The sequence below is a fragment of the Dromiciops gliroides genome, chromosome 4 (genome assembly GCF_019393635.1).
Source record: "Dromiciops gliroides isolate mDroGli1 chromosome 4, mDroGli1.pri, whole genome shotgun sequence".
NCBI classification, from domain to species: domain Eukaryota; kingdom Metazoa; phylum Chordata; class Mammalia; order Microbiotheria; family Microbiotheriidae; genus Dromiciops; species Dromiciops gliroides.
In genome coordinates this window covers 198,096,850-198,123,430 of record NC_057864.1, presented here as the reverse complement: position 1 = coordinate 198,123,430, position 26,581 = coordinate 198,096,850, and the positions used below count along the sequence as shown (strand labels likewise).

Here is a 26,581-nt window from a genome sequence, read left to right as displayed (position 1 = left end):
CCTCCGGACTCCAGGCCTGGCATTCTGTCCACTGTACCACCTAACTCCAAATCCAACATTATTTCCACTACACCACAAATCAAAATAAGGGGGAAATTAGGTGGGCACACATTATAAGTTACCTCTGCCTTTTCCCTCTCAATACCACTCTCCCATCCCCATCCCCCAAAGATAAACCCACAATAATTGTACAGTATTTTTCTTTTCTCAAAAACTTGACTTTCCTGTCCTTAGCCTCATAAAGCTGTCAGCTTTATCCTTTCCTGACTCTAAGCACCCCTCCTGAAATATCAGCCATGAGTATGTTAGAAGCTTTTTTTAAAAAATGACTCTCTGTATCATTTATAATATTGATCCAGATTCTTAGTGTGTGAACAGTAAATTCCATGCTTGTCATTAAGAAATGATCTTTATTTTTACTTTTTGTTGGCGATTGTAAAACAGAGAAGGATGAGTTATGGCCTTCTTTTTCTTTTTTGTAGCATTTGAGGAACTACAGTTCCTAAATCTTCCCTCATGTGTATGATTACTTTGGCCTAGTCAGACAACAAAGAGCCCCCTTTAGAAACTGTTTTCTTGCTTGTTTTCAATTTATACTGAATTAAACTTGCTTTTTAACATATTCATTGTAGCTGAGAACACAAACAACAGTGTTTAATGGTGTCTGCTTTGTTTTAGTAAGATTTTTTTCAGATAAAAATCAACCATTTCCTTTTTCCCCTACTTGCCTTTCTTCTGCCTACCAGGCTAATTCTAAAGACTTGCTTGATTTGTCTTGGCAGACCTTTCTAATTAACCCTTTCCTATAAAATGTTCCCTGGATGCAGAGCTGTGCCCTTGATTTAGTAGAACCTTCCTGTGGTTAACCTGTCTGAGAGCACTGGCACATTCAGTCATATTCACAGTGGCCCCACCAGCTTCCGTCCATTTTTGGATAAATTGAGTGTTTCCATTCTCTAACAGGCAGTTTGCCCAAGGCAATGTTCCAACACTGACCAACAGGATACAACTGAAGGAAATATATTTGTGATGGGCTTTCTCCTGGGTTCTCCTTTGTATAATAAAAATTTTCGGGCTTTCTAACTAAGCTGGGATTCTTTCCCTTCTCCTCATCTTTGCCTCCTGCCTTCCCTGAATTGCCAGCTAAAATCCCACCTTCTACAGGAAGCCTTTCCTGATCCCCTTTAATCCTGATTATCTCCAATTTATCCTCTATATATTGTTTGTACATGATTGTTCACATGTCTCCCCCAACTAGTTAGCTCCTTGAGAATGGGGACTGTCTTTTGTCTTTCTGTCTGTCCTGTGCCTGGTAAATAGCAGGTGCTTAATATTTGCTTGGTCACTGACTAACTGACTGGCTGAACTGAATTCTCTGTTCTTATACAGAATATTGTAGCCTCTGACAGGTTCATTCCCTACTAGTTATATACTTAGTCATATTTCTATAAAATGGAAATAATAATTATGATGGGCTTCTAAGGCATTTTTGCAACCAAGGAGACTTGAGATGATTTACATCCACCTCTAAGAATCTTGTTTTAAGAGTTTGGGTGTCCTCCAAGAGTTATCACAAAAGTCAGCATCCCAGTAGCCTCTGGGGATGACCTGAGCCCTCCAGGTCATAATTGAATGGTAAAGGCACTAGGTACAGGAGGAAGAGCAAAGCATTGAGCTTAGTAGCATTACTTGGTAACCTCTCCTTTCTTCTTTATTCTGTGCTCTGTTGACATATCCAGTTTATCTTGTATGTAACTTATTTCTGTGTAGCTGTTGGCATGTCGTCACCCCCATTAATCTGTGAGCCTCTCGAGGTCAGGGACTGTCTTTTACTTTTCTTTGTATCCCCAGCACTTAGCACAGTGCCTGACATATAGTAGACACTTAATAAATGCGTATTGGCTGCTATTCCAACTTTATTCACAGTTCTGTTCCATTTATATGCTTATGGTCTCAGGTCTTTCATTCAGTTACTCAAACTCCTGGAAAGCTAGAATCTGTGCCTTTTAAAACAAGGTTGAGTTGAACAGACATGAATAGTTTGGGGATATTAAATAGCAGTCATTGCAGACAAGATAACTGTGTAGCCCCAAACTTTAGGCTGGAAACTATGATAGGAATAGTCAATAACTAGCAAGAAGAAGAAGAATAGCCAACATTCATATAGCACTTTAATGTTTACAAAGTGCTTTACATGTGTTACAAAGTGAGGTATGTATATAAGTCCCTGTAACTGATGGGCTATTCAGATCAAAGATGAGATCTAGAGGGTAGGGCTCTAAGCTGTGAATTGGGCTTATTGAGCAGAAATACCAACCATGGCTGTCCTTCCCCAAGAAAAGGACCGTGCTCTTTTGCCCTTTGTTTAAAATGATTTTTCTGTGTCTGATGCCCCCAAAGCTAGAAGAAAAAGTTGACATTTGAATTGGGCAGAATGCAGAAACCAGAAGCTTCTGTGTCCTGACTTTCCTTTTACAGTTTTTTATGGGCTTTGTTCCAGGAAGAATTTAGCAAGTATTGTTGCTGTAAATAAAAGTCCATTCTTCCCAGTCAGTTCCACATACTTCTGAGTAAATCTTTCTTAGCTCAAATATAGCCATCTAACATGTAGCTTTACAGATTTGTGTTATTTCCATTTCCTTCCTCTTTTCCAGTCATAACTTCATCAAGGGATTTCAGATTGTTTGCTAGAGGAGTGTCTGTGCTGGCTTTTGAGCTGGAAACCAACACATAGGCCCCCACCCCCCTCAGTCTTTTATAGCCTGGTTGGTACACTCTGAAGCTTCTTCCACAGCTGATCAAGGGCCTGAAACAGGAGACTAGTTCACTACCAGCTCGTCCGATGGTTGCCTCCCTTTCTTGAGGAAGAATGCCTGACTTGCCTTAGCAGCTGCATGTTCAGCTTTGTGATTAAGTTACTATTAACTGAAGCCAAGGGTGGGTGAAAGAGTGCTGACTCTCAGAAGGGAGTGGTTATTGCCTCAGAGTTTGGTTTCTTTTAACAGTTTAACATTGTTTGGCTCTCTTTTCTATCTCTCCCAGCCCTCTATTAGGGAGTTGATTTTTTTTTTCCTTCTTGCCTTAATTGAATTTTAGTTTGTGAGTTCTGGAGCTTTATCTAAGTTCTCCTGAGAATTAAAAAAAAGCAAAAATTGCTCCTCTCTCCATTATGATTTGACATAAGTCTAGAAATGTTAACAACTGTTATAATAAGATGAATAAAATTAAAGGCATAAACAGAAGTAAAAAGGAGACAGAATTATCCACTTTGGCAAATGACTTGATGATTTACTTAGAAAACCCCACAGATTCTATGAAGAAACTAATTGAAGTGATTAAAAGTGTCAGCAGAGTAGCCATATACAAAATAAATGCTAATGTTGGACAAAAATGTAGCATTAGGAAAAACAAGGCAAAAAAAGATAAAAATTCCATTCAAAATATCTGCAAAATACATGTATTTTAGTAGGTTAACACAAATATTTTATGCAAGAGTAACACAACCACAAAACATTCCTTATACAATTAGGGAGAATTAGGAAATTGGAGAGAGAATCAGTGTTCTTAGTTGGGGCATGCCAACATAACAAAAATCATACAATATGACCCAAATGTATAAATAGATTTAGTGCTTTACCAATCAAATTACTTGCCACTATGTCCCACCTCTGATACACATTGGCTTGTGTCCCTGGACAAGTCATTTAACCATTTTATAAGACTATAATTATGTTGTTGAGGTGGTTCTGATTTTCATTGGTAGGAGGAGTTTCCTCATTTAGGAATTGTAATAATTAGCATTTACATAGTACTTATTTGTAAAGCACCATATACTTGTGATCTCATTTGATCCTCACAGCAACCTTGGGAGGGAGGTGCTATTATTATCCCCATTTTACAAATGAGGCAACCGAGGCAAAGGTTAAGTAACTTGCCCAGGGTCACAGAGCTAATAAGTCTGAGGCTGGATGTGAACTCAGGTCTTCCTGACTCTAGGCCCAGTACTCTAGCTGCCTCATAACAAAATAAACTCACTTCAAATCACATTTATTTGAAATGCAAATAAAATGATTTAAAGGTTTCCCCTGACACCATGTAGACTGACAAAGATGATTGGATGGCCTGTGGGAAGAGAGGTCCTGATCCACTGACTTCTGGAGGACCCATAAAGCTGTCAAATTGGAACTCAGAGATCAGAGACTCTTCTCTGCCAGCCCTTTGACCTACCACTTCATTCCTGGGCAGATACACCAAAGATACATGATAGAGCAAATGTCCGGTATGTGCCAGAATTCTCACGACAGCACTTCTTGTGGTGCCAGAGAACGGGAACAGAATGGGTGCCAGTTAATTGAGGAAGGACTGAAGAAACTCTGGCTTGTCAACATATCAGAATATTCTGCCATAAGAAATAATAGATAGAGGGGCAGCTAGGTGGCACAGTGGATTAAGCACTGGCCCTGGATTCAGGAGTACCTGAGTTCAAATCTGGCCTCAGACACTTGACATTTACTAGCTGTGTGACCCTGGGCAAGTCACTTAACCCCTATTGCCCCACCAAAAAAAAAAAAGGGAAAAAAAAGAAATAATAGATAGAAAAAATCCCGTGACATGAAAAATGAAATAAGCAGAGCCAAGAGAACAGTGGGCCCAAGGACAACAATGGCATGAATGGAAAGTTTACCTGAAGGGAGTTAAACTCTGAATGACTGAGGAATCAAGGAAGGACCTAGAGAACGGAGTGATGCACACCTCCCTCCAGGCAGGGAGATGGGGGGCGGGGGTCACTGTCTTCAGTGTTCATGCTATTTTTCTTTATCACAAGGGAGAATTCAGTCATTAGTGGGGCAGGGAAGAAATAACTAAAACAATCAATAAAATGTGTCGTATGTGGTCTTTTCTAAAGATTCATCAACATTCTGCAGGGTTTCCTTTCCTTTTGCAGCCTGACAATCTTGTTTTGAGTCTCCCTAGCAAATGGTGCAATGTTTGTGTCTGAAGGGCACAGACGCTAAAGTTCTTACAGATAACAATTTGTTGTCTTTAGGCTGTGGATTCCATTCCTCACGACTGACACAAGCCTTTATGTAGACAGTTGTCTGGTGAGTAGAGGACTTGGTTAGGTTTGTTACTTTGACCAACAGATTATATCCACCTGGAAGCAGATGGATTTGTACAAGTTGAGACAGTCAGACACAGTGCATTCCAAAAGATTGCTCTGGGCTGAGGGTGTAGAAGAAAAGGGCAGAGTGATGACATACCAACTTTTCTATGTATCTTTGTTCTCCTTTACCTATTTCTTTAACAAATGGGTGAAAATCTTTCTCGATAAGTTTTGTGGGGTTTTTTCCTTTTTTTGTTTTTTTGTTGTTTTGGGGGGGTTTTTTGTGGGGCAAAGAGGATTAAGTGACTTGCCCAAGGTCAAACAGCTAGTGTCATCGATAAGAAGTTTTGTAAAGCTGACTTCTTTTGCTAATGGAATGTGTCAAGAATTTGAATTTATGCAGACCGTTAAGAATGATGGCATTATTACTTCCAAGAAGACTCTTGTGGGTAATTATTTTAGGAGTCGTTTCTGGTGCCAGAGTCCAGAGAGTACAAGAGTTAGGCAAACATTTGTTTTCTTTTAAATTCCTAGAGATTCCAAATACAATTTACTTGATGGTTTCTGTCCTACACTTCTGCCCTTCTGTATCCCTTTTCCCCCAAATCATACTTGTGGCTGGTTTTTGAGAACCATAATGAAAAGTCTGAACAGAGGCCATTCCCATTGAAAGAGGCTCACCTTGCCTCCATGAGGACAGTTCTTTGTCATTTCGTGGACATTTTGAGTGTAAGTGGATGTGAAGGAGCCTCCACCTCATTTTCATGGCTTTGGCTCATTTAGTATCACTGCTTTGAAGTAATGGAACCACCTCTGTTTTAGAAACAGGTTGTTTTGACACCCCCGGGCATTCATTACAGTGTACAATCAGTCCATTGATGTATATGGGGTTTTCCTAAAATACGTTATGATTTGGTGTCCTAGGGCAGCATCTGACACCAGATGCTAACAGAGTTGGCTCCTTGGGTACCAGGAAAACTTTTTGTGCCTTTATCTGAGTTATAAGTATTTTGAGGACAGAACCAGCTCCAGGAGAATATAACTCAGAGGCTAATACCATGGATTGCACATAATTAGACTGCTCAACTTGTGACACTGTTCTGGACTTCCCTATACTCAGGTATGGTGATTGAAAGCAAAGGAGGGGGGGCAGCTCAGCTCAGTAGTCTTAGAGAGTGTAGAAATGGCCCCAAGATGGAAGATGCACAAGCTTTATTTCTCTGGAGCTTAACGGGCCCCAACATGCTCATGACATGAAACAGTGCTTAAACAATTAGCATGTGAGCTCCTTGAGAGGAGGGACTGTCCGGTTCAGAAGCTTTAAGAGATCAGAGGTGCCTCCCCTTCTACCTCCTGACAGAAGATCCACAGAAGCAAACAGCTATTAAAGTAGCAATCTTGGCGGATTTTGCCTTGGGTACCAGATTGGCTGAATTGGCCACTGTTCTTATCCTTTGAGATGTTCTGTGTACAAAGGGAGACAATGGTGTAATGGACTTGGGAATCAGGATAGACCTGGGTGAGCCTTGCCTCAGGTACTAGCTGTATGACTAGTTAATCTCTCATGGCTTCATTTTCCTGTAAAATGGGAATAATAATTCAAGATTGTTTTGAGGAGTAAGTGAGATGATATATAATAATGTATTTTATACATCCTAACATGTTCTATAAATGTCAGTGATACTGACTAACCTGTGATTCTAAGGTAGATAAGCATTTTTTAAATTTCCAGTGTCAGTATCTTGCCTAAGGTATTTTACTTTTGGGACTGTCCTTTTTGGTTGGAATGCCTTGGAAAAGATGGGAAGTAGCAGCTAGCTGATCTATCCTGAGGTTGTCTACCAGGACAAGGCCTGTTCCCAAATAGCTGAGTAGGGAGAGAATATAAATACAGGGAAATACACTTAACTGGTCTTTTCCCACATTTAACACCAAGAAAACTGTCTTCCAGAACAATTTATAAGGAAGTCTCTTAGCCACACAGCTCCCTCCCAATTGGCCATTCAACATTAACTTCATCATTCTCTGCTACAAAGAGATTGTTGTTGAGTCCCCAGAGAGACTGGTGCATTTGGTGAAGCAGCTGGTTTATGATGCCAGCCTGAACTTGGCACAGCAGCTTTCCAACCCTTCCCTATCTCAGCCCAGTTAGAGTTCTTTATTTGCCCACCTGACTGGCAGTGGGAATATGGCTGCAAGGGTCTTGTTGCTAAGCAGCCAGGCATGAGGATTGTGGCCTTTTCAGGTTGGATGAATAGCAGCAGTGTTCTGAGGACCTAGGGAATTTTGGACTGTCTTAGAATCCTGAGATGGGGCTTGAGGAAGGGAGTAAGATACAGATGGTGCTGTCTCAATAACATAATGCCATAGTTTTGGGCGGGGGGAGGGGGATGCGGCTGCGGATTTTGGCCTGGATGAGATTCGAAGCACATATTGGCATATTGCTGTTCTACCAAACTGGAACCTAATTGATCTCTTCTTGTGCCTGGGTGTACTGCAGATTCTTCTTGAAGGCCTCATTTCTATAGCTCTTATATAACTCCCCTCCCCCAACAAAAGGAAGAGAGCAAAGGAAAGGCTGGTTATTTTCTGTGGGATCACTTTCCACCGTTCTGTTAGCATTTTGAGGCGCACTTTGTGTCCATGCAGCTGTTGTGTCTTAAGTGGATGTGCAACAACAGCCCAGGTTTGCAGGTTGGGTTTGTGCTCTCCATCTTGGAGATAAGGAAAAGTGCCAATAAAGAGAAGGACTTGCTTTCGCAATGGACTTTTCACCATCGGAGATATGCCAGGACTTGATGTTGTTTAGGGTTTGGATTGTGCTCCTCACTCTCAAAACTTCTTTGGGATAGAGAATTCACCTTGATACAGTAAAGTGGAAAGTGATGCCAGAAAACGTTTTATTAAAAACAAAAAACCAAACGCCTTTGGGAGCAGTTTTCTGCTTTTAATTGTGTGGCTCCTTTCTTGGTACAGAATTGTTTGTTGTCTTTGCCTTCCCGATATCCTAATGCCTATAGTAACTGTAATGGTGCTCTTGAGCAGGCTCACCAGGTTCCAGCTGCAATGAAATGACATGTTTTGTATAGGGTAGTGAAAGTCCAGGCAGGCTGCCCCAAGAGCCCTGGGGATAAGAAAACTGGTGATAGTGAAATTGGTTTCATTGGTCATGAAAGGCTTACCTGAGTCGTTTCTCCTTGATGCAAGTTTGTATCTGTCATTGCTGGAAGCATGATGTTTAACAGGCCAGAGCAGTATTTTGTCGTCCAACTTAGGTGGTGAAGGAGAAGAAGCATTGGAATAGTTGCTAGGGCATGAGCCTTGCCACTCGGAGCTTGGTTTTTCACTGAAAGTGTTCCATGTAGTATTTCTCACTTTCCTTTCCTTTCCTTCCTTGGAAAGTGTTATGCTATAGCAAAGAACACTAATATGGGCAGTAAGAGGAAATGTCAGCCTGAAATCTTATCTTCCCTTGTTTTTGTTTCTTTCTTGCAGGAGTTTTCAGAACTGGAAAAGCGAGATCCCCAGGAGCTGGTTGGTATGTATTTCTATTATATGCATTGTGGGGCATAAGGAATTTTATGTTGGGGATGAGCGGAGAACAGCTTAGAGAAGAAGTAAGCTAGGTTTTAGCCATTTAGGGTAAACCTCTGCTTGATACAGATATTTCCTATTCTGTCTTAAGCAACTACTCAGAGATAAGTTTTGTATTCAGCCTCTTAATACTCTCCTTCCACTTGGAATTTTATAGGATGGGTGAGACATGAAAGGCACAATTCTTCTTTTAACGTGGTATTCATGGAACAGTTTGTCAGACTTTGGTTAGTTGCCAGTTCCGTCAGGAGGGGAATCAGAGCCCCATTTAACCAAAAAATGTTTCCTCTTTGCTTCAATTCCCCTTGTGTCTTGGGCCAGAACCCCTGTCTTAGACCCTTCTTATTGCCCTTCCCCTCCTCTGTAGTCTTATGTACTGGAAATTGTTCAGAGGGTAAGCATGTGGCCTCTTGCACCAGCCATACCACTAAAAGGGGAAAATGCCAGACAGCCTTAGAGTGAGGAACCCCATTGTTAATGGAGGAAACCTGCTATTGGATGCACAAATATGTACAAGTGTACTAGGCCCACACTATCTAGTCCATGTCCTAAGCATTTGGTTGCTTAGGACCTTGGGACCTCCTTAGACACCGATTTAGCCTTGACCCTTCCAAGAGCTCTAGTAAATCCAGGTTTTCCCAGGTTTGAGTCCTTAGAGCAGGCATGAATTCATCTTTCTACAAAGGAAGATGTTGGTGTTCCGCCAAAAACCTTCCTTGGAACTACTGTGTCATAGGCCAGGCCCTACTCAAGCAGATTTGGTAGTTCATGTTCAAGATTAGAACTAAATGAGCCCCTTGTAGACCATCCAACAGTTAACAGAAGATTTACCATGCCATACTGAGGAAAGGATACTCAGCAGAGATACAGTACTGATTCCGGTAGAGACAACCCACCTCATCTCCATCCTAAAATACATCTGGTCAACAGAGTTTGGGAGGAATATGGTAACTTGCACAGTATTGGATCATCTACTATAAATAAGGGGTGCACTGACTCCTTGTGAGCTAGCTTCCTTTATGCCCTTAGGTGACTGGAAAGCCACATCAGTGGCTTAAGCCTTAGGCTTTTAGACTAATCAAGTCTGGAAAACACCTTCCTTGCCTTTTAGGGAAAAAATTAGTTTTGTGTGTGTGTGTGTGTGTGTGTGTGTGTGTGTGTGTGTGTGTGTGTGTGTGTGTGTGTGTGTGTGTTGCTCCTACAACATCCCATCCCTTGGTAGTAAGATCCTAACAGTCTTCTAAAGGACCTTCTGCCACTTAAATGGCTTTAAGGGCCATCACTGCACCGCCCTAATCTCAGAAACACAAGAAGCCTAGCGTAGGCAGCATTGGAAGAGGAACTTAGTTCAAATTTGGGGTTTTTTTTAAATACAAACATCAATATAACAGTCCCCTTTCATTCACTAAAGGAGTGAATGAATATGGGGGGAATGAAGACCAGAAATTCCAGATCTTGCCTCCTGCCTTCAGAAGGACCAGGTTCTAAATTGGGTCCACATGGTAGGTGATGCCAGAGCTTCATTTTTCATTGTAGGTCCCAATGTAAAGTGGTGACAGTTAGCAAGAACAACATCAGGATTATAGCACATATGATGGTGACACTTCTGTAACAATTATCGATTCTCATCATAGGTCAGGGTAGCTGAAACTTTCTTGTGTGCCACTTGTTTTGGTGCCAGTGTCAATAAAGGAGACTTTCCCTGTACCACCACCCTGTCGATATTCCCCTGCTCACCATCAAGGAAATCCCCCTCCTTTAATGGGGGTGGGGTGGTTTTAGGCAGGAGGCCGTGGTACCTTTTTAGAAGCCTCTGCCAGGTGGCTAGAGGCTCTCACCTTCATCCAGGAGCTTGGGGTGGCCACCAAGTCAGCTAGGGGGTCTCCTTTCTTCCGTGGAAGTACACATACACCATAGTTATGCATAGTTTTGTCTTTCCCACGTCTCCTCCGAAGAGTATCAGTTCTTGGTCCCCCAAGCCCTTTCTGGGAAGGAATGGGTCCTAACCATCCTGGGAGGAAAAGATCTGCCAATTGAGCAATAACTGAGCTATTTCCTCATGCTGTATGGGGCTCTCAGTCTAAGCAAAAGCTTTGATAACTGCATTTCCAATGAAATAAGAGTCAAAGAAGGTCATCTAAGAACTATGTTCAGATATAGTCTGTCCTTATCATATGGGTCTTTCTGGAGTCTGAATCTGATAAATTACGAGACTGAAGAGCCCTCCCCCTTCCTAAGGTGTCACTGATTCCTAGCAGACATATCTTCTAGGAGGTGAAACACTTGGTATTGGTGGATATAATGGCAAAATCATTGTGCAAGAAGGCTGACACTCTTCCTCTGAGATGGAGGATGAGGACCATTCTGCCAGTTGAGAACCATTCAGGATAAGCAGGTGCTCTATAGTTGGCATGAAGTACTCCACTGGACAGAAATAGCTGCCTTATCCCCAAGTCATAAAACTTTGTCACAGAGAGGGTCTCCAGATTGGTTCCACTGGACCATACCCCCAAAAACCCTTATTGTAGTAACACTTCAGGTGGTGGTTTTAAATTCTCCTGCAACTTCCCCGGTTCTTTGGTGGTGAAAAAACACCAACTCTTCAGCCTCCCCTATAAATGTAGTAATGAAGAAATCCCAAGGTTGTCATACTGCCCATTGGAATTAAATAAAGCATTTGTAGGGGGCAGCTAGGTGGTGCAGTGGATAAAGCGCCGGCCCTGGATTCAGGAGGACCTGAGTTCAAATCTGGCCTCAGACACTTGACATTTACTAACTGTGTGACCCTGGGCAACTCACTTAACCCTCATTGCCCTGCAAAAAAGAAAGAAAAAGAATAAAGCACTTGTAGATTACAGTTAACAAAAAGAGGTATACTTAGGCCTAGCATGGAAATAATACTCAGACAATATTTTAAACACTGGTTCAGGTAAATACAACTCACATCTGTACAGAAATGCATCTATCTGGTCAGCAGGGTATGGTGACATGCATGGGGCACTGACTCCTTGTTGGTATGCCACTTTTATTCCCTTAGGTGACCTGGGAGCTGTGTCAGTGTCTTGAATCTTAGGTCCCTAAACTAATCAGGTTCCAAGATAACTTATCTTCTGAGAGGAAAAACAATCCTAGCCCATCCAGATGAAGGGGACACTAGTAAATACTGCAGCCACCTACTTCTTACCCTTTCCTGTGGCTTCTGAATGTCACCTGTCTTTTTAGTCTACATGAAAGCAAACCCCTACTCCCAACAGAATTGCTCTGTTATTTTGTTCTTTCTGATCACAGAATCATAGTTAATTCATTTTAAGCCTGTGGGCTTCAAAATCAAGGATTTCATCAAACCAGCTTTGCTGTTTGGGCTCTCTAGGTGGGGTCTAAATCTCTTCTCTCTAAACAAACCCTCTACAAACCCTGACCTGACAAGGGAGAGATTGAGAAGAAGCAAGGGAGAGAATGGAGGGGGAGGGAGAGGAGGGGAGAGATGGACCTAAGGGTGGGATTGGGTAAAGATGTAGTTAGGATTGAATAGCTTAGACCTACAGCGTTAGGGAAGAAGTTTGAGAAAGGGTTCTGTGTTTCTGCCTACCTCTAAATTTTGTTCATCCCTGCTATAAAAGTTCTGATTTATTCAGATCCCTATAAAGGCCAGGGTTCACCAAACCCTAGATTCTGTTGAGAGAAAACAATACTATAGAGACACAGCAGTTGACATTGTGGGCAGGGGAATGCAGAGTGAGGGCCAGCTAAGAAACTAGTGGCCTTTAGAATCTCTGCTGGGGAGAGGGAGGGGAGGGGAGAGGGGAGGGAGGGAGATGTCGGGAGGGAGGAGATGGAGATGGATGATTTGGTCTTCTCAATCTTCTCCCCAACTTCCTAGCTCCTTACCCAATGGGATGACCCAATATTTTTGGATGTCACACTCTAAAGCTACTTACCTAGGCAGTGCCGCCTATGTTGGTGGTCTAAGCATTAATAGGACCATCAAGAATCCAGACAGTGGGGCAGCTAGGTGGCACAGTGGATAGAGTACTGGCCATGGAGTCAGGAGGACCTGAGTTCAAATTCGACCTCAGACACTTGACACTTGCTAGCTGTGTGACCCTGGGCAAGTCACTTAACCCCAATTGCCTCACCCAAAAAACATTTTTTTTTTTTAAAGAATCCAGGGGCAGCTAGGTAGCACAATGGATAGAGCACCGGCCCTGGAGTCAGGAGTACCTGAGTTCAAATCCGGCCTCAGACACTTAACACTTACTAGCTGTGTGACCCTGGGCAAGTCACTTAACCCTAATTGCCTCACTTAAAAAAAAAAATCCAGACAAGACAACTGACGTGTTAGATGAAATGCCCAGCTGACGCTAGACCTGGGACTCTGCTGCACTGGTTGTTGGTACAGTGGTTCTTCATGTTCTCAGAATCCACCAGACAGCAAGTAAAATGGAGCCCTCCTTCTCATGTTCACACAGGGAAAGTGTGTTAGAGTAGATAGATGCTCTGGTGTTACCTTCTATTATTCAGCAGAGACCTTTGCACTACAACCTAAGACATTCACTTTAGCCATTGTGCAGGAAACATGAGCCCATCCGATGAGCTCCTCCCAATAGCTCATCTCCCTCATGCAGATTCAGACCTGGCAGCTATGGATATATCTTCATTTTGGGTACAGAGAGTCTGAGGTGTGCCCAAGAAGGTGACTCATGCTGATGACACACTTTCCAATCCCTTCCTGAATGTAGCTTCTCTTGGTGAGGCTTTTTGTCAGAAAGCCAGCCCCATCAGAAGCCTCTGACTATGGCACTGCCTTGGAGGTGTAGAGCTTGTATTTTGCCCCTAAATAAAAAGATGTGTCTCCTAGCTGTTCAGAGAACAGCACTATGTCTTGCCATCTACTCTAGTCAAACTCAGATTTAGCCATCTGGAGGGAGAATCCTTCGTAAGTGTACTGAGTGACTTCTTCAGGTAGGGCCCTGAAGCTCTGGGCTGTATTTTAGGTCAAGTCAGAAAAACTCTGAATTCCTGCTGTGTGCAGAGCTCTACAGTTGGCGCTGGAGAGAGAGAGAGCCAGAGGAAAGAGGCAGAGTCTCTTTGAGGGAAACCATTCACATGTCAGAAAATGTTTTCATAAGAACACTTACAAGGCCACTTCAATAGGCACAGCTCAGAATTCAAATTGAAGATCTAATTATTGTGGGTTAGTATAAAGTAAGTTTCCTGGAAGAGGGACATACTGAGTCAAACCACGGATTGGTGAAAGGCAGAGATAGCCAAATACAGGGATACCTCAGGTTCAGTTCCAGACCACCACAATAAGGTGAATATTGCAGTAAAGCGAGTCACACAGATTTTTTGGTTTCCCAGTGCATATACAAGTTATATTTATGCTATACTGTAGTCTATTATGTGCGCAGTAGTATGTCTAAAAAAGTTGTACATACCTTAATTTTAAAATAATTTCTTGCCCAAAATAGTAGCATTTGAGCCTTCAGAGAATTGTAATCTGTTGGTGGAGGATCTTGCTTTGATGTTGATGGCTGCTGACTGACTAGGGTGGTGGTTGTGGCAATTTCTTAAAATAAGACGAAATGAAGTCTGCCCCATAGTTTGACTCTTTCTTTTACTTGAATACTTAGAGGCCACTGTAGGGTTATTAACTAGTCTAATTTCAATATCATTGTGTCTCAGGGAATAGGGAGACCAAAAGAAAGAGAGAGATGGGGGAACAGGCGGTTGGTGGAGCAGTCAGAACATTTATCGATTAACTTTGCCATCTTAGATGGCACCCCAGAACAGTTACAATAGTAACATCAAAGGGCACTGATCACAGATCATGGCAGTCAACAAAGATTTACTGGACTGTATTTTAAGGTCCATTTCTGCCTGCCACATTATCAGGTACAGACTTATCCTCATTGCTGGTGTGACCCATTGCTCCTAGTTCTGTTTTTTAGGACCAAACACTCAGAGTACAATTCTAATCTTCACTGCTTTCATATATCTGAAGATAGCCATGGTGTCCTTCCCTACTCCCCTACGTCTCCTCTCCAGGCTTCTTAAAGCAAACAGACATATTTGTGTTTTTAGATGCTATAATGGTAATATTGAACTGCTGTCTTACCTCTTCCATCTTGTACTTACAAAGTTGACTTTTTGAGTCCATTCATCATTCAGGGCTATCACAGTCCTCATTGTGATCTACTGTGTTGACCACCTCTTCATTCCTTTATCCAAGTTTTTTATCTGTGTCCCATGAAAATATCACATCGATTGTTGGGAGCACTCTACCGGAGACCCCTTTCCAAGTTGACTCCAGACTTGAGTCAGGTCAGGTAATTCACCAGTTTCCAAATCCACCTGATTTTGTTATTGTCACGTACCCAATCTTTCCCTTTTTTTAAACCTCTCCCAAGAATGGTATGAGAATCTTTGTCATATGCTATGCTAAAATTAAAATCTAAGTAAACTATCTAAAGATTCCCCCTGAGCCTTTGATGCAGTAACCCTGTCAATAAAGGGAAGTTATTTTGGTTTAGTCTCTTTTGAAACTAGCAGACCTAGAGAACCTATGTCAAGCAATAGCTTCCTCTGTGTCTTCTACAGTCAGTCATCTGAAAAAGTGACCAAAGGACTGTGGTCTTTAGAAGGTTTTCATAGCTCATTTTTTTTTCCTTTCTTTGCTTCTTCTGGATCAAATGGCACAAGTGTGAAATCAGGAACACTCTTGTTTCTTATGAGTAGGAACCTTGACACGACAAACCTCTTGTTTCCAATAAAAATATCTTTTTCTACTTGTTCCTTTTGCAAGTGGTGCCTCTATTTGAACCTATCACTCTTTTGCAGGAGAGGTCGGGAGATATACTTTAAGAATATTTTTATTGTGCTTTTTTTCCCCCAAACGTGATCACCTCCCAGTGAATTCTTCTACCCTCATAGAACTTTTTCTTATAACAAGTGCCATGAAGAAGAAAACAGATTGGCCATATTTGAAAATGAATGCCAACCCTCTCCGCCATAAAGCCAGAGGCATGCTTCACAATCCAACCTCTGAAACAGTGACTGGGCAGTACATTCATTGGAAAAGTCCTGGAGGCTCAATGATGTTTTCCTTTACATAATTGTATATCACCTAGGCAGAACAGTAGATAGAGCACTGGGCCCAGAGTCAAGAACACCTGACCTCAGACGCTTCTTAGCTTTGTGAAAGTCACCTAACTGGGGACTACCAGGTGGCGCAGTGGATTCAGGAGGACCTGAGTTCAAATTCAGCCTCAGACACTTGACACTCACTAGCTGTGTAACCCTGGACAAGTCACTTAACCCTCATTTCCCTGTAAAAAAAAAAAGAAAAAGAAAGTCACTTAACTTCTGTCTGCCTCATTTTCCTCGGCTATAAAATATGGGTAATAATAGTATCTACCTCACAGGGTTTTTCTGAGGATCATCTGAGATAATCTATATAAAGCACTTAGCATGGTGACTGGCACATAGTAGGCACTTCATAGATGCTTGTTCCCTTCCTCCTCCTTGATGTACATTTTAATGGTTCTCCTTGCTTGGTTCACTCTACCCATTGGTATAAGTCTCTGAATCCTTCATGTTTGTTCATCCTTATGGTGTGATAACATTCCATTACGTTCATATACCACTGTTTGTTCAGCCGTTCCCCAATCAGTGGGTACCCACTTTCTAGTTCTCTGCTGTTACAAAAAATACTGCTATAACTCTGAGGTACCACCTGACACCTATCAGATTGGCTAAAATGACAAAAAAGGAAAATAATAAATGTTGGAGAAGCTGTGGGCAGAAGTTGAGAACTATCTTTACATGTAACGGGAAAAAATAAATAAGATACTTTATTAAAAAAATAATAATAATACCAAAAGAAAAATACTGCTATAAATAGTTTTATGTCTGTATAGGACCTTTCTCTCTTTCCTTTGTATAGGCCTTCAGTGACTGATAGGCATAGTTTAATTTCTTTAGTGCCTACTCTTTGTGTTTGTTGCTGATGTTCATGAAACTTGAGGCCAGCTCACACTCTCAGATTGTATTTCTTCTGTCTCCTTAGGGCTCCTAAAAATGTCCTTTAATGCCTACAGGCATAATTTACTGCTGCCTGTGATGGTTAAGAAACAGAAAGAATACTACAAGGGGGGAGGGGAGGGGAGGAGGGAGTTCCCAACCCTATGTGCTTAGAGTACATTCATGCTAATATCTAAAAACCACCACGTTGTCAGAATCCTCTCGATCTGTATGTTGGGTGAATAGAGAATAAGCTGCTTCTGCTCAGAGACTGTACTGTGACTGTTGTGTTATCCTGTTCTTGGAGGGTGTTTAGTGACTCTGACTGATGACCGTGAAAATTGAGTCACATAGAGGGGTTTTATAGCCCCTATTTCAGTATTTCGCAGAATGTGACTCTTGCATTGAGTTTATCTTTAGTACATCATTTATTTAGCAGCCAGAAGCATAGGTAACTTTTGACTGTGGCCCTGGTCTCAGATTTGGTTTAGTTCAGCAAAACCACCACTGTGTACAAGGCATTATGCTGCCGCTAGGAATAGAGTCAAAATCAAAAACATTGCTGCCCTTAGGGGGATTACCTTCTACTATGGGGATTCCGATATGTGTACAGAGAAGTAAATACAAGGTCCCTCGCTCAGGAGATAGCACTAACAGCTGAGAGAATCAAGGAAGGCTTCTTGGAAGAGGTGGCAACTGAATTGAGCCTCAAAGAAAAAATAAGAATTCTTAGAGACAGAGTTGGGGAGGAAAGCACATTCTCACCACAGGGCTGGCTTGTGCAAATGCATGTCTCCCAACATGGAATGTAGGGTCTGGGTACAGCTAGTGCAACCCAGCTGTAATAAATGAAGGGAAGCAATGTGATCTGGGAAGGTAAGTTGGAACTAGAACACAGAAGGCCCAAACTCCAGCTTCATGAGTTTAACAATGTGTTCTTTAGTGTAACAGTTGAACTGTAAGTAGAGGGATCAAAGCACTTTATCTCCTAAGAAAATATTAACCCAACCTAGGGTCCAGAGGAATGACCTGAACCCTGGTGTTTGGTTCAAGGCTAGCAACAGGCAGGCAGTCCCACTGGCCTCCCCACCTCCTACCAGAGGTGTGGGGGGTCTCCTCAAATACCCTGAAAGCAAATAAAAGGGTCCTGGTTGGCCCTTCTTCTTCTCCCACTCCACCCTGCTTCTTATTTGCACAGTGTGTGATCCTTTTCATGGGAGGGTGTTTTTGAACAACATGGACAGATTCCTGCTACAAATACCCCATTGTCCAAGGCATTTAGAGCAGGACTGAAGTCACTGCAGTGTGGAGGGCCGAGGGGAAGCCTGCAAGCCCTGGGGAGAAATGATCTTTGGGGTCTATAGTTCTTCCCCACAGTGGTCAAGCCTTTTGTTTTCTAGAAGATGAAGTAGGAACCCTGGCATCAAGGACTTTGTTTATTTGTTGAAACTCACTTTGACATATGCAAGTGCCCTGGAAAACTGGCCTGGGTTGTGGTGGTGAGAGATGGTATAGAGGAGTTTGACCTTCCAGCATCCTTCTAGGCATTTGAATGCCACCTTTGGGAGCAAGGAGCCAGCCTGTGATGTTGCCTCTGTTTTCTCCATAGCCTCCTTCTCTGAGAGAGTCAGGAACATGTCTCCTGATGAGATTAAAATCCCCCCCGAGCCACCTGGCAGATGCTCAAATCACCTCCAGGTAGGAGCAAGGTTTGGTAGTCTTGATGGGTCTCACAGCCTCCTTCAGCTATTTGAATCTAGTCTTAGACTCTCTCTCTCTCTCTCACACACACACACACACACACACACACACACACACACACACACACACACACTTTGTTGCTTGCCCAAAGTGTCATAGGCACTCTTTCACTCCTGGGTAGTTCTGACTAGAAGAAAGGGATCATTAAAACCTGGGTACAAATCCTGTCTTTAGACCCTCACTAGTTGGGTGACCCCAACTCATTTAACCTCTATTTGCCTCGATTTCCTCATCTTAATAAATGATGGGATTGTTCTTGTTGGCCTCTAAAGTCCCTTCCAGCCCTAATCAATGATAAGTAAACCAGAGCAAATTAGTGGCTAGCCATAGAGCCAAAGGTAGGCTTTAATTCATAGCTTCCACAAGGTGCCTCTAGCCATATTTCTATTGAAAGTTTATGTGCCTGTCCTGACAAAGGGTGACTTATGGGGTCTGGGGCTGAGGAATGCAGCAGGCTGATGACGTGAGGGCCCTGTGGCAGGGCTGGGCACTCAGAAAATAGGGTGTTGTGTTTTTTTCCCCCTTTCCCTGAAGTCTCCACCCCATGCTGAGTAGGCCTCCCACCCACCATCCCACAGGATGGAGGCTCCCTCTATGCCAGCAAGCCAGACAAGCTACAGCATGTAGTTAGCAACTCCAGCAGTCTCTCAGGCAGAGAGCAGCTTGACTCTTCTAGCCAGTAATTTCCTTTTTTCTTTCCAGACTGTCTTAATAGTAAAATCCATGGCCCTGAGAACATTTTATTTCAGCTGAATTGGCACAATCTCAGTGACCCAAGACAGAGATGTCCTCTGTGGGGGATAGATTTACCTTTGATCAGATCGTAGAGGCTTCTCTTTGAGGAGAAATTGACTCTGTAAGAAAGCAGATTTAGAAAGCAATTTATCACTCTTAGCTTCTCTCCCTGCTGATATTATAATAGACTTCCCTCTGCCCCCCAACCCCCTAATGTTGCCTGAGTTCCAAAAATCTTTAAAAAGAACAGTCCTCCAAAAAAGGAACATGAAAGCATTGCTGTCCTATCCCTGAAGGGAATCTTACTTGATCAGTTATCTTTTTTTTTTTTTTTTTACAGGGCAATGGGGTTAAGTGACTTGCCCAGGGTCACACAGCTAGTAAGTGTTAAGTGTCTGAGGCTGGATTTGAACTCAGGAACTCCTGAATCCAGGGCCGGTGCTTTATCCACTGCGCCACCTAGCCGCCCCAGATCAGTTATCTTTTATCCTTTCCTCCTTTTTCTTCTGAGAGATGGTAACCAACTCAAGTGTTTTCAACCTCCAGAAGCTGTGTAAATTTATTTCCATTGGGCTGGAATCAGTTACCATACTTTACACAGTTATAATTTGGTATAGGACGAATTCAAATACATGCAGGCACTTGAGGGAATTCCTTATTTGGACTAATCAGGATTTGGCTGTGTTTAGTTTCTCCCTGGGGCAACACGGGCTTTTCATTTTGAAGTTTAGTAGGTTTCTTTACCCCGTGTCCCCTACCCCAGAATATGATTTCCTCGGACTCTCTTCTGGCACTGGACAAGACTGATACATTGGCTGATAATGTAGAATACATGGGTATGTGCTGGGTATGCTTCCCCCAAAGAAAACACTGCAGGTGATAACAGCATGCCAGCTGGGCTCCGTGCCATATTGTCCTTTCATTACTCTAACAAAGGCCCTGGCCAATGTAATGTAGGAAAGTCTTGATGAGAGATGAGTGCATGACCCTGGTCCGACAGGTTATCTGCCACCCCGGAGAACCCTCCAGCAAACCACTTTAGAAGTGTCTAGAGTCCAAACTAGAAGCTGCAGGCACACTCCTTCTCCAGTGGGAAATGTTCAGGCCCCTTCAGCCATTCACTGAGAGCTTAGTCCTGTTCTTTCAATTAAGACCTGGATTTTATCTTTGCAGAAAAGCTTTGATGTTTTATGAGTAATTCAGGAAGTGGTTAACCAGTTTGCAGGTTCTCCCGGCCTCCTTCCCAATAGTTTTTCTGGCTTTGACCATTTCGTTGCTCTTTAACACTCGTAGTAGAAGGCTATCTGGAAAAATTGAAGAAGATACAATCAAACTAATCTGTCTCCTTTCTTGCAAGAACCTCTGGCAAAAGGTTTGGTGAGACATGGGTTAAAACTATGACTTAAGTACAGTTTGTAAAACTGTTTTTAGAACTATGGTTCAGGGGCAGCTAGATGGCGCAGTGGATAGAGCACCAGCTCTGGAATCAGGAGTACCTGAGTTCAAATCCGGCCTCAGATACTTAACACTTACTAGCTGTGTGACCCTGGGCAAGTCACTTAACCCCAATTGCCTCACTAAAAAAAAAAAAAGAAAGAACTATGGTGGAAAGCTACATCATGACAGTTTTTGTACCTTTTCTGTAGGACAAGATACAGAAATTATATGAGCGGAAGATAAAGGAAGGGATGGATATGAACTACATTATCCAGAGGAAGAAGGAATTCCGGAATCCCAGGTAAGCTCTGCTGATGCCTAGAGAATTAGCTCCGGTTTTTGCTTCTAGCCCAGGAAGCAAATTAGTCCAGATGGCTTATATAGTCTTTTTAGTGGTTCAGAACCTGTGAGGAGCCCACCTCAGACCCTAGCTTAACACCAAATCAATCACCATCACCCATCTTGTGTTAAGCACCAAGATGCATGGGATACTTCATTAGGAGACTGACAGAGTGGATTGATACTTATCCTCTAAGGATTTACAATTAAAAATCTTACTGTACTACTAATCAAAAGCATTAAGACGGATTATTGTCAACACAAAAGAAAAAAAACATTGGAAGTTTAGCATTGTGGCCTTGAATAAATCATTGCCCCTCTTTAGGCCTCAGTTTCCCCATCTTTAAAATGAGGAAGTTGAACTAGCTATGCTCTGAGGTCTCTTCTAGCTTTTAAGGTCCAGTGATTCTGTGAACAAATGAATGAGTGGTGCTTTTTAGGGTCAGAGATGTATCTGGACCTTGCTTCAGTCCAGTTGGTCATGTAAATAATACTTTTGATGGAACATGATGTGGTAGCATCAGAGACCTGCCTTTGAGTGTACTTCATCCTACTCACACCCATTGGAGGTCAGAGACATATGATTAGAACATGAAAATATAACCTGCCAACTTGATACTAGACTTGTTCAAAGTGCCTACTCCTACTCACAGTCAACAAGCGTCTCATCCCTATCATAACATTGGGATGAATAAAAAGGACAGAGATGACTTTTCAGATTGGTGAATTTTGTTAAAATTTTTCTTTAGAAGGCTTTCTGAAAACATAATGGTTGGGTTTTGCTGAACTGGTATCACAACAGCCCGGGAATTAGAAGAGATTGGTTCTGGGTGACCTGTCATGCTGGGTACTCAGATCAGTTTTCTGTGCATCTTTGTTTCAGCATCTACGAGAAGCTTATCCAGTACTGTTCAATTGATGAGCTTGGCACCAATTATCCCAAGGTAAGAGGCAAAGCTCTGTAAATATAATGTTGCAGTGTGGAGAATTCCTCCTCAAAGTTGCACTTCATTCCAGCTCACACAAAGTCCTTACTTCTCACCGCCCATATAAACTGCCCAGACCTAAGATTTAGTTTTTAAAAGATAAAGACTCCACCTGAATAACCACCATAGTCCTGGATGTGTCAGCTGAACATAACCTCTTTCATGACAACAGACTAAGCAGTCTTAGGCAGCTAAGTGGCACAGTGGCTAGAGTGGCCGGGCCTAGAGTCGGGAGGACTTGTCTTCCTGAATTCAAATCTGGCCTCAGACACTTATTAGCTGTGTGACCCTGGCCAAGTCACTTAACCCTGTTTGCCTCAGTTTCTTCATCTATAAAATAAGCTGGAGAAGGAAATGGCAAACTACTCCAGGATCTTTACCAAGAGAAACCCAAATGGGATCACAAAGAGTTAGACACAACTGAAAAACAATGAAATAACAAAACACCAATGTTGGGCTCCTAAAAGATTCTGTCCATAGGATATCATGGCCCATTGGAATTTATGCTGACAGTCATAAATTGACTTCTGAATTCCAGTGCTCATCCAAAAACCAAGAGGCTAATAACAGACACAGAAGATTTTAAGCCCACATTCAGTGAGGAAATGTACTTTGGTTCCTAATTCATAACCCTGGTGAAAAGTTTGCTAGCATGAGATCTAACTGATGAGGAATTTAACATTTTTTCCCCCTAGGATATGTTTGACCCCCATGGATGGTCTGAGGACTCCTACTACGAGGCTCTAGGTACTTTCAGGGTTGTATTTGGTGACTGGGGAAAGTTTATATGGGACCTTTTTATCTTTGACCCCATTGGAGTATATGGGGTATCCTAGCAGTAGGATCTTTTGTTCAAAGAGTATAGATATTTTAGTCACAGGAAGCTAGGTGTTACCTAGGTGTCACAGTGAATTAAAGCACTAAACTTGGAGTCAGGAAGACCTGAGTTCAAATCTGGCCTCAGACGCTTACTAGCTCTGTAACCGTGGGCAAGTCGTTTAACCTCTGTGTGTCTCAGTTTCCTCAACTATGAAATAGGGATTATAATAGCACCTACACCCACCCCACCCCAGGGTTGTTGTGAGGATTAAATGAGATATTTGTAAAGTGCATAGCACAATGTTTGGCACATGGTATGTGCTTAATAAATGCTTGTTCCCTCACTCCCTTCCCTCTCTTACCATGATTCCATGTTGTTCTCCAGAATAGTTGGACCATCTCACAGCTCCACCGGTACAAATTAAAGTGTTTGGCTTCTCATAGCCCTCTAGCAATTGACCATTCCAATCTTTCCTCATCTTTGCCAGTTTCCTAAGTAGGAAGTAAAACCTCAGATTTTTTTTTTATTTTCTTAGAGATTTAGAGCAGTCTTTCATTTGCTTCCAATAGTTTACCTATTCTTTTGAGAACTATTCATATTCTTTGACCTCTCATCCATTGGGGAATCACTTTTTGTCTTATGTCTTGTATTTCAGATCCTTATCAGATTTTTGATGCCAAGATTTTTTTCCCCCATTTGATTGCTTTCCTTCTTAGTTGTGTTAATAACATTAATGCAAAAACTTTTCAGTTTTAAGTAATTGTAAATGAACTGTTCTCTGTCTCAGTTTGCTCATCTATAAAATAGTAATAATATAGTACTTGCCTCCCGGGCTTTTTTTTTTTTTGCTTTTTTTTTGGCGAGGCAATTGGGGTTAAGTGACTTGCCCAGGGTCACACAGCTAGTAAGTGTCAAATGTCTGAGGCCGGATTTGAACTCAGGTACTCCTGACTCCAGGGCCGGTGCTCTATCCACTGCGCCACCTAGCTGCCCCTGCCTCCCAGTCTTGTTGGGAAGATTAAATGAGATAATATTTGTAAGGTGTAAATGCTAGCTATTTGTTTATTTGATTGTTATTATCTGTTTTATTATTTGTGATTATCATTGACCCTTGTTTGATAAAGAATTATTCCCCTATCTGTATTTATGAAAGGTGCCTGACCTTTTGGGGGTTTTTTCTAATTTTGTCATGGTATGTGACCTTTAATATTTAAATTCCAAATGTATGTTATATTCATTGTGATATATGGTATAACATGTGGGTCTAAATCTGGACCAGTCTTCCAGACTGCTTTCATCTTCTCCTAGTAATTCTTGTCAAATAAGGAATTCCTCTAGGAGAAATTTTAAGTGTCCAAACAGAAGAAAATCTTCTCTTTAACCAATGGGAAAGAGAACGTGAAAAATAATAGGGGCCTTCGTGGCTGACTTCCTCCTTTTATGATGAAGCATTCATTGCTTTATGAGCCTCTGGAGGGAGTACAGAGGAGGGTAGGCTTAGCTCATGGCAGGGGAGCGGGGCTTCTTTTTTGACAGTTTATTTTTTTCTTTGTAGCCAAAGCCCAGAAGATTGAAATGGACAAATTGGAAAAAGCCAAAAAGGAGAGAACAAAAGTAAGTGACAGAAACCATGGAGACTTGGTGATAGAAAAGGTGGATAATTGAAGTACCGTGCTTAAGGAAGGAGGTTCCCCCCAACTTCAAGGTCTGGGCCTGGGAATACTGTTTTTCTCCCCCCAAGAAGACATTTCTGTCATCTAACTATGTAGTTAGCTGATATAGTCCCGCTGAGGCCAAACAGTCTTTGCTGAACTTCCATCCTTTGCATCCTTGGCCCTGCCTTTCCTCTGTTTTTTTTCCCCTTCTCTGTCGTCTGTGACCTTGCTACTTTATCCTTTCTTTCACATGGACTACTTTCAGGTCCCTAGTCAGCTTTGTCCTTAGAACATTTCCCTCCCCTAGTTTTAGATCCCAGCCACCTCTGAGCCTTTAACCTTCTGCAGTTAGCTAAGCCTAAGTACTTGGCCCTCATGTATCCCACTTCAGTACTCCTTTCTACTCCCCAGCCAGGTTAGTTGATCCCTTGTTTCAAGAGACCAGCCTCCCTCAGCAGCTCTCCTGAGCACATAGGGCTGAGTGAGTGATTATTATCCCTGAGTATTATATCCTATGAGGTCACTCTGTCTTGAAGGAAGAGAGAGGGACAATGAGGGTCATCAACCCCCTCTTGCCTTTGATTGGGCCTGACCCCTCCTATACTATCAGTAGTAATGCCTCCTGCCCCAGTGGGCCTCCTTCCAATCCCTAGGGCCAAGGGGCTGTGGCTCCTGGCCTTTCTAGAATACTTCTTCAGGCACTGTTTTGAGCCAGGCATGTGGGGACTGGTGTTGGGGAATAATCTGATTTTCTCTTTCTTAACACTTGATTGAATTTCCCTTCTCTCTCTCTCCCTCCTCCCCCTTCAAACCTCAGGCTTATTGCAGGGACGTGTCTGCAGCGCCTGGGGAGGTGACCGGAGCTGTCCTTCCCCTGTGCAGGCACCACCTCCTCCTGGGTGTGAGGAGGAGGGGCCTGGCCAAATGGTTCTGGGCATGTGAGGTGGGGCAGTGCGGGAGGGAAGTCTGGGATTTGTGCACATACATGACAGTAGAGAGAGGGGAACTGGCTTCTATTCAGGAAGTTTTTTAAACCTAGTTAAAACAAAAAAAAAACAACCCTTAGGGCTAAAACTATTGATATCCATAGACATCACTCCCTGCCCCCAGCCAAACATTGCCAGTCAAACCAGAGCTGATTATCAGTGTCTCCTTTATTACCAATTCCAAAATCTTGTCCCCTGGGAGCAGATGGATTACAAGAGGACATGATGAACAGATAACTTCCTATAGCTCTCATTCTTCCTCCCTTTCCCTTTCTAGATTGAGTTTGTGACAGGCACCAAGAAAGGCACCACAACCAATGCCGCTGCCACCACAACCACCACAGCCAGCACCGCAGCTACAGGTAACCAGTAGCTTTCCTTCTCTTGAGGCCTCCTTCCTTTCCTGAGTCGAGTGGCTTATATGGGGCCCAGAGTCACCGTGATCCCCAGGTAGTCCTGGGTACCTGAGTCTGACCCAGCCTCACAGTGTTGGTGACGTCACAACCTGTGGCTGGAGCAAGAGAGTGAGGGCTTTCTGGATTACACAGGGCAGGTCACTTGCAAGGAAGAGAATGTTGGGTTTTGTGTGCTAAAGTTGAAACGTTTTCTCTTTGGCTTTTCATTTAGATGCTCAGAAGAGAAAGAGTAAGTGGGATTCTGCTATCCCAGTGACGACGATAGCCCAGCCTACCATCCTTACCACCACAGCTACCCTGCCAGCCGTTGTTACTGTGACAACTAGTGCTAGTGGCTCCAAGACCACAGTCATCTCAGCCGTGGGCACTATTGTGAAGAAGGCCAAGCAGTGATAGACCTGGTACAGGACTGGACATACTTCTTGTTGAAGGCTAGGAGATGCCCCAGGACCTTGCCAAGACTGTGATCCCAAGATGTGGGATGCCTCCATGGACATGGCAACCCATGCAGTCCCTGGACTGAGGCTTTCCAGAGAGCTTCCCAGCAATGAGGAGCAGCTTTCTGTCTTGCCAACCCTGAGAAAACATTCTCTTTCTAGTCCTAGTGAGAGAATCTGTTGCCCAGTCATCCAGAAGGACCCTTGTTGCCCATCGGGGCTGTACAGACTGCTTGCAGCCATGTTAATTTGGCATCCATTGCTCTATTAAAAGTGCTATATCAATATA

At 42.8% G+C, this 26,581-nt stretch overlaps 1 protein-coding gene across 7 annotated transcripts in view; it reads left to right on the top strand.

Annotated features, from left to right (window-relative positions):
• Positions 1–26,581, top strand: part of LOC122726615 (SAP30 binding protein) — a 47,841-nt gene extending 21,260 nt beyond the window's left edge. For 2 of the 7 annotated variants that reach the window (XM_043964442.1, XM_043964440.1), the window contains 9 exons: positions 8,600–8,642; positions 18,330–18,418; positions 20,863–20,954; positions 21,876–21,936; positions 22,674–22,725; positions 24,354–24,412; positions 25,271–25,396; positions 25,717–25,801; positions 26,067–26,581. In XM_043964442.1, the coding sequence (XP_043820377.1) occupies positions 8,600–8,642; positions 18,330–18,418; positions 20,863–20,954; positions 21,876–21,936; positions 22,674–22,725; positions 24,354–24,412; positions 25,271–25,396; positions 25,717–25,801; positions 26,067–26,248 (789 nt within the window). In that variant the 3' untranslated portion in view covers positions 26,249–26,581. The remainder of the gene's footprint in view (positions 1–8,599; positions 8,643–18,329; positions 18,419–20,862; positions 20,955–21,875; positions 21,937–22,673; positions 22,726–24,353; positions 24,413–25,270; positions 25,397–25,716; positions 25,802–26,066) is intronic. The other 5 variants (XM_043964445.1, XM_043964444.1, XM_043964443.1 and 2 more) reach the window with 4 other exon arrangements.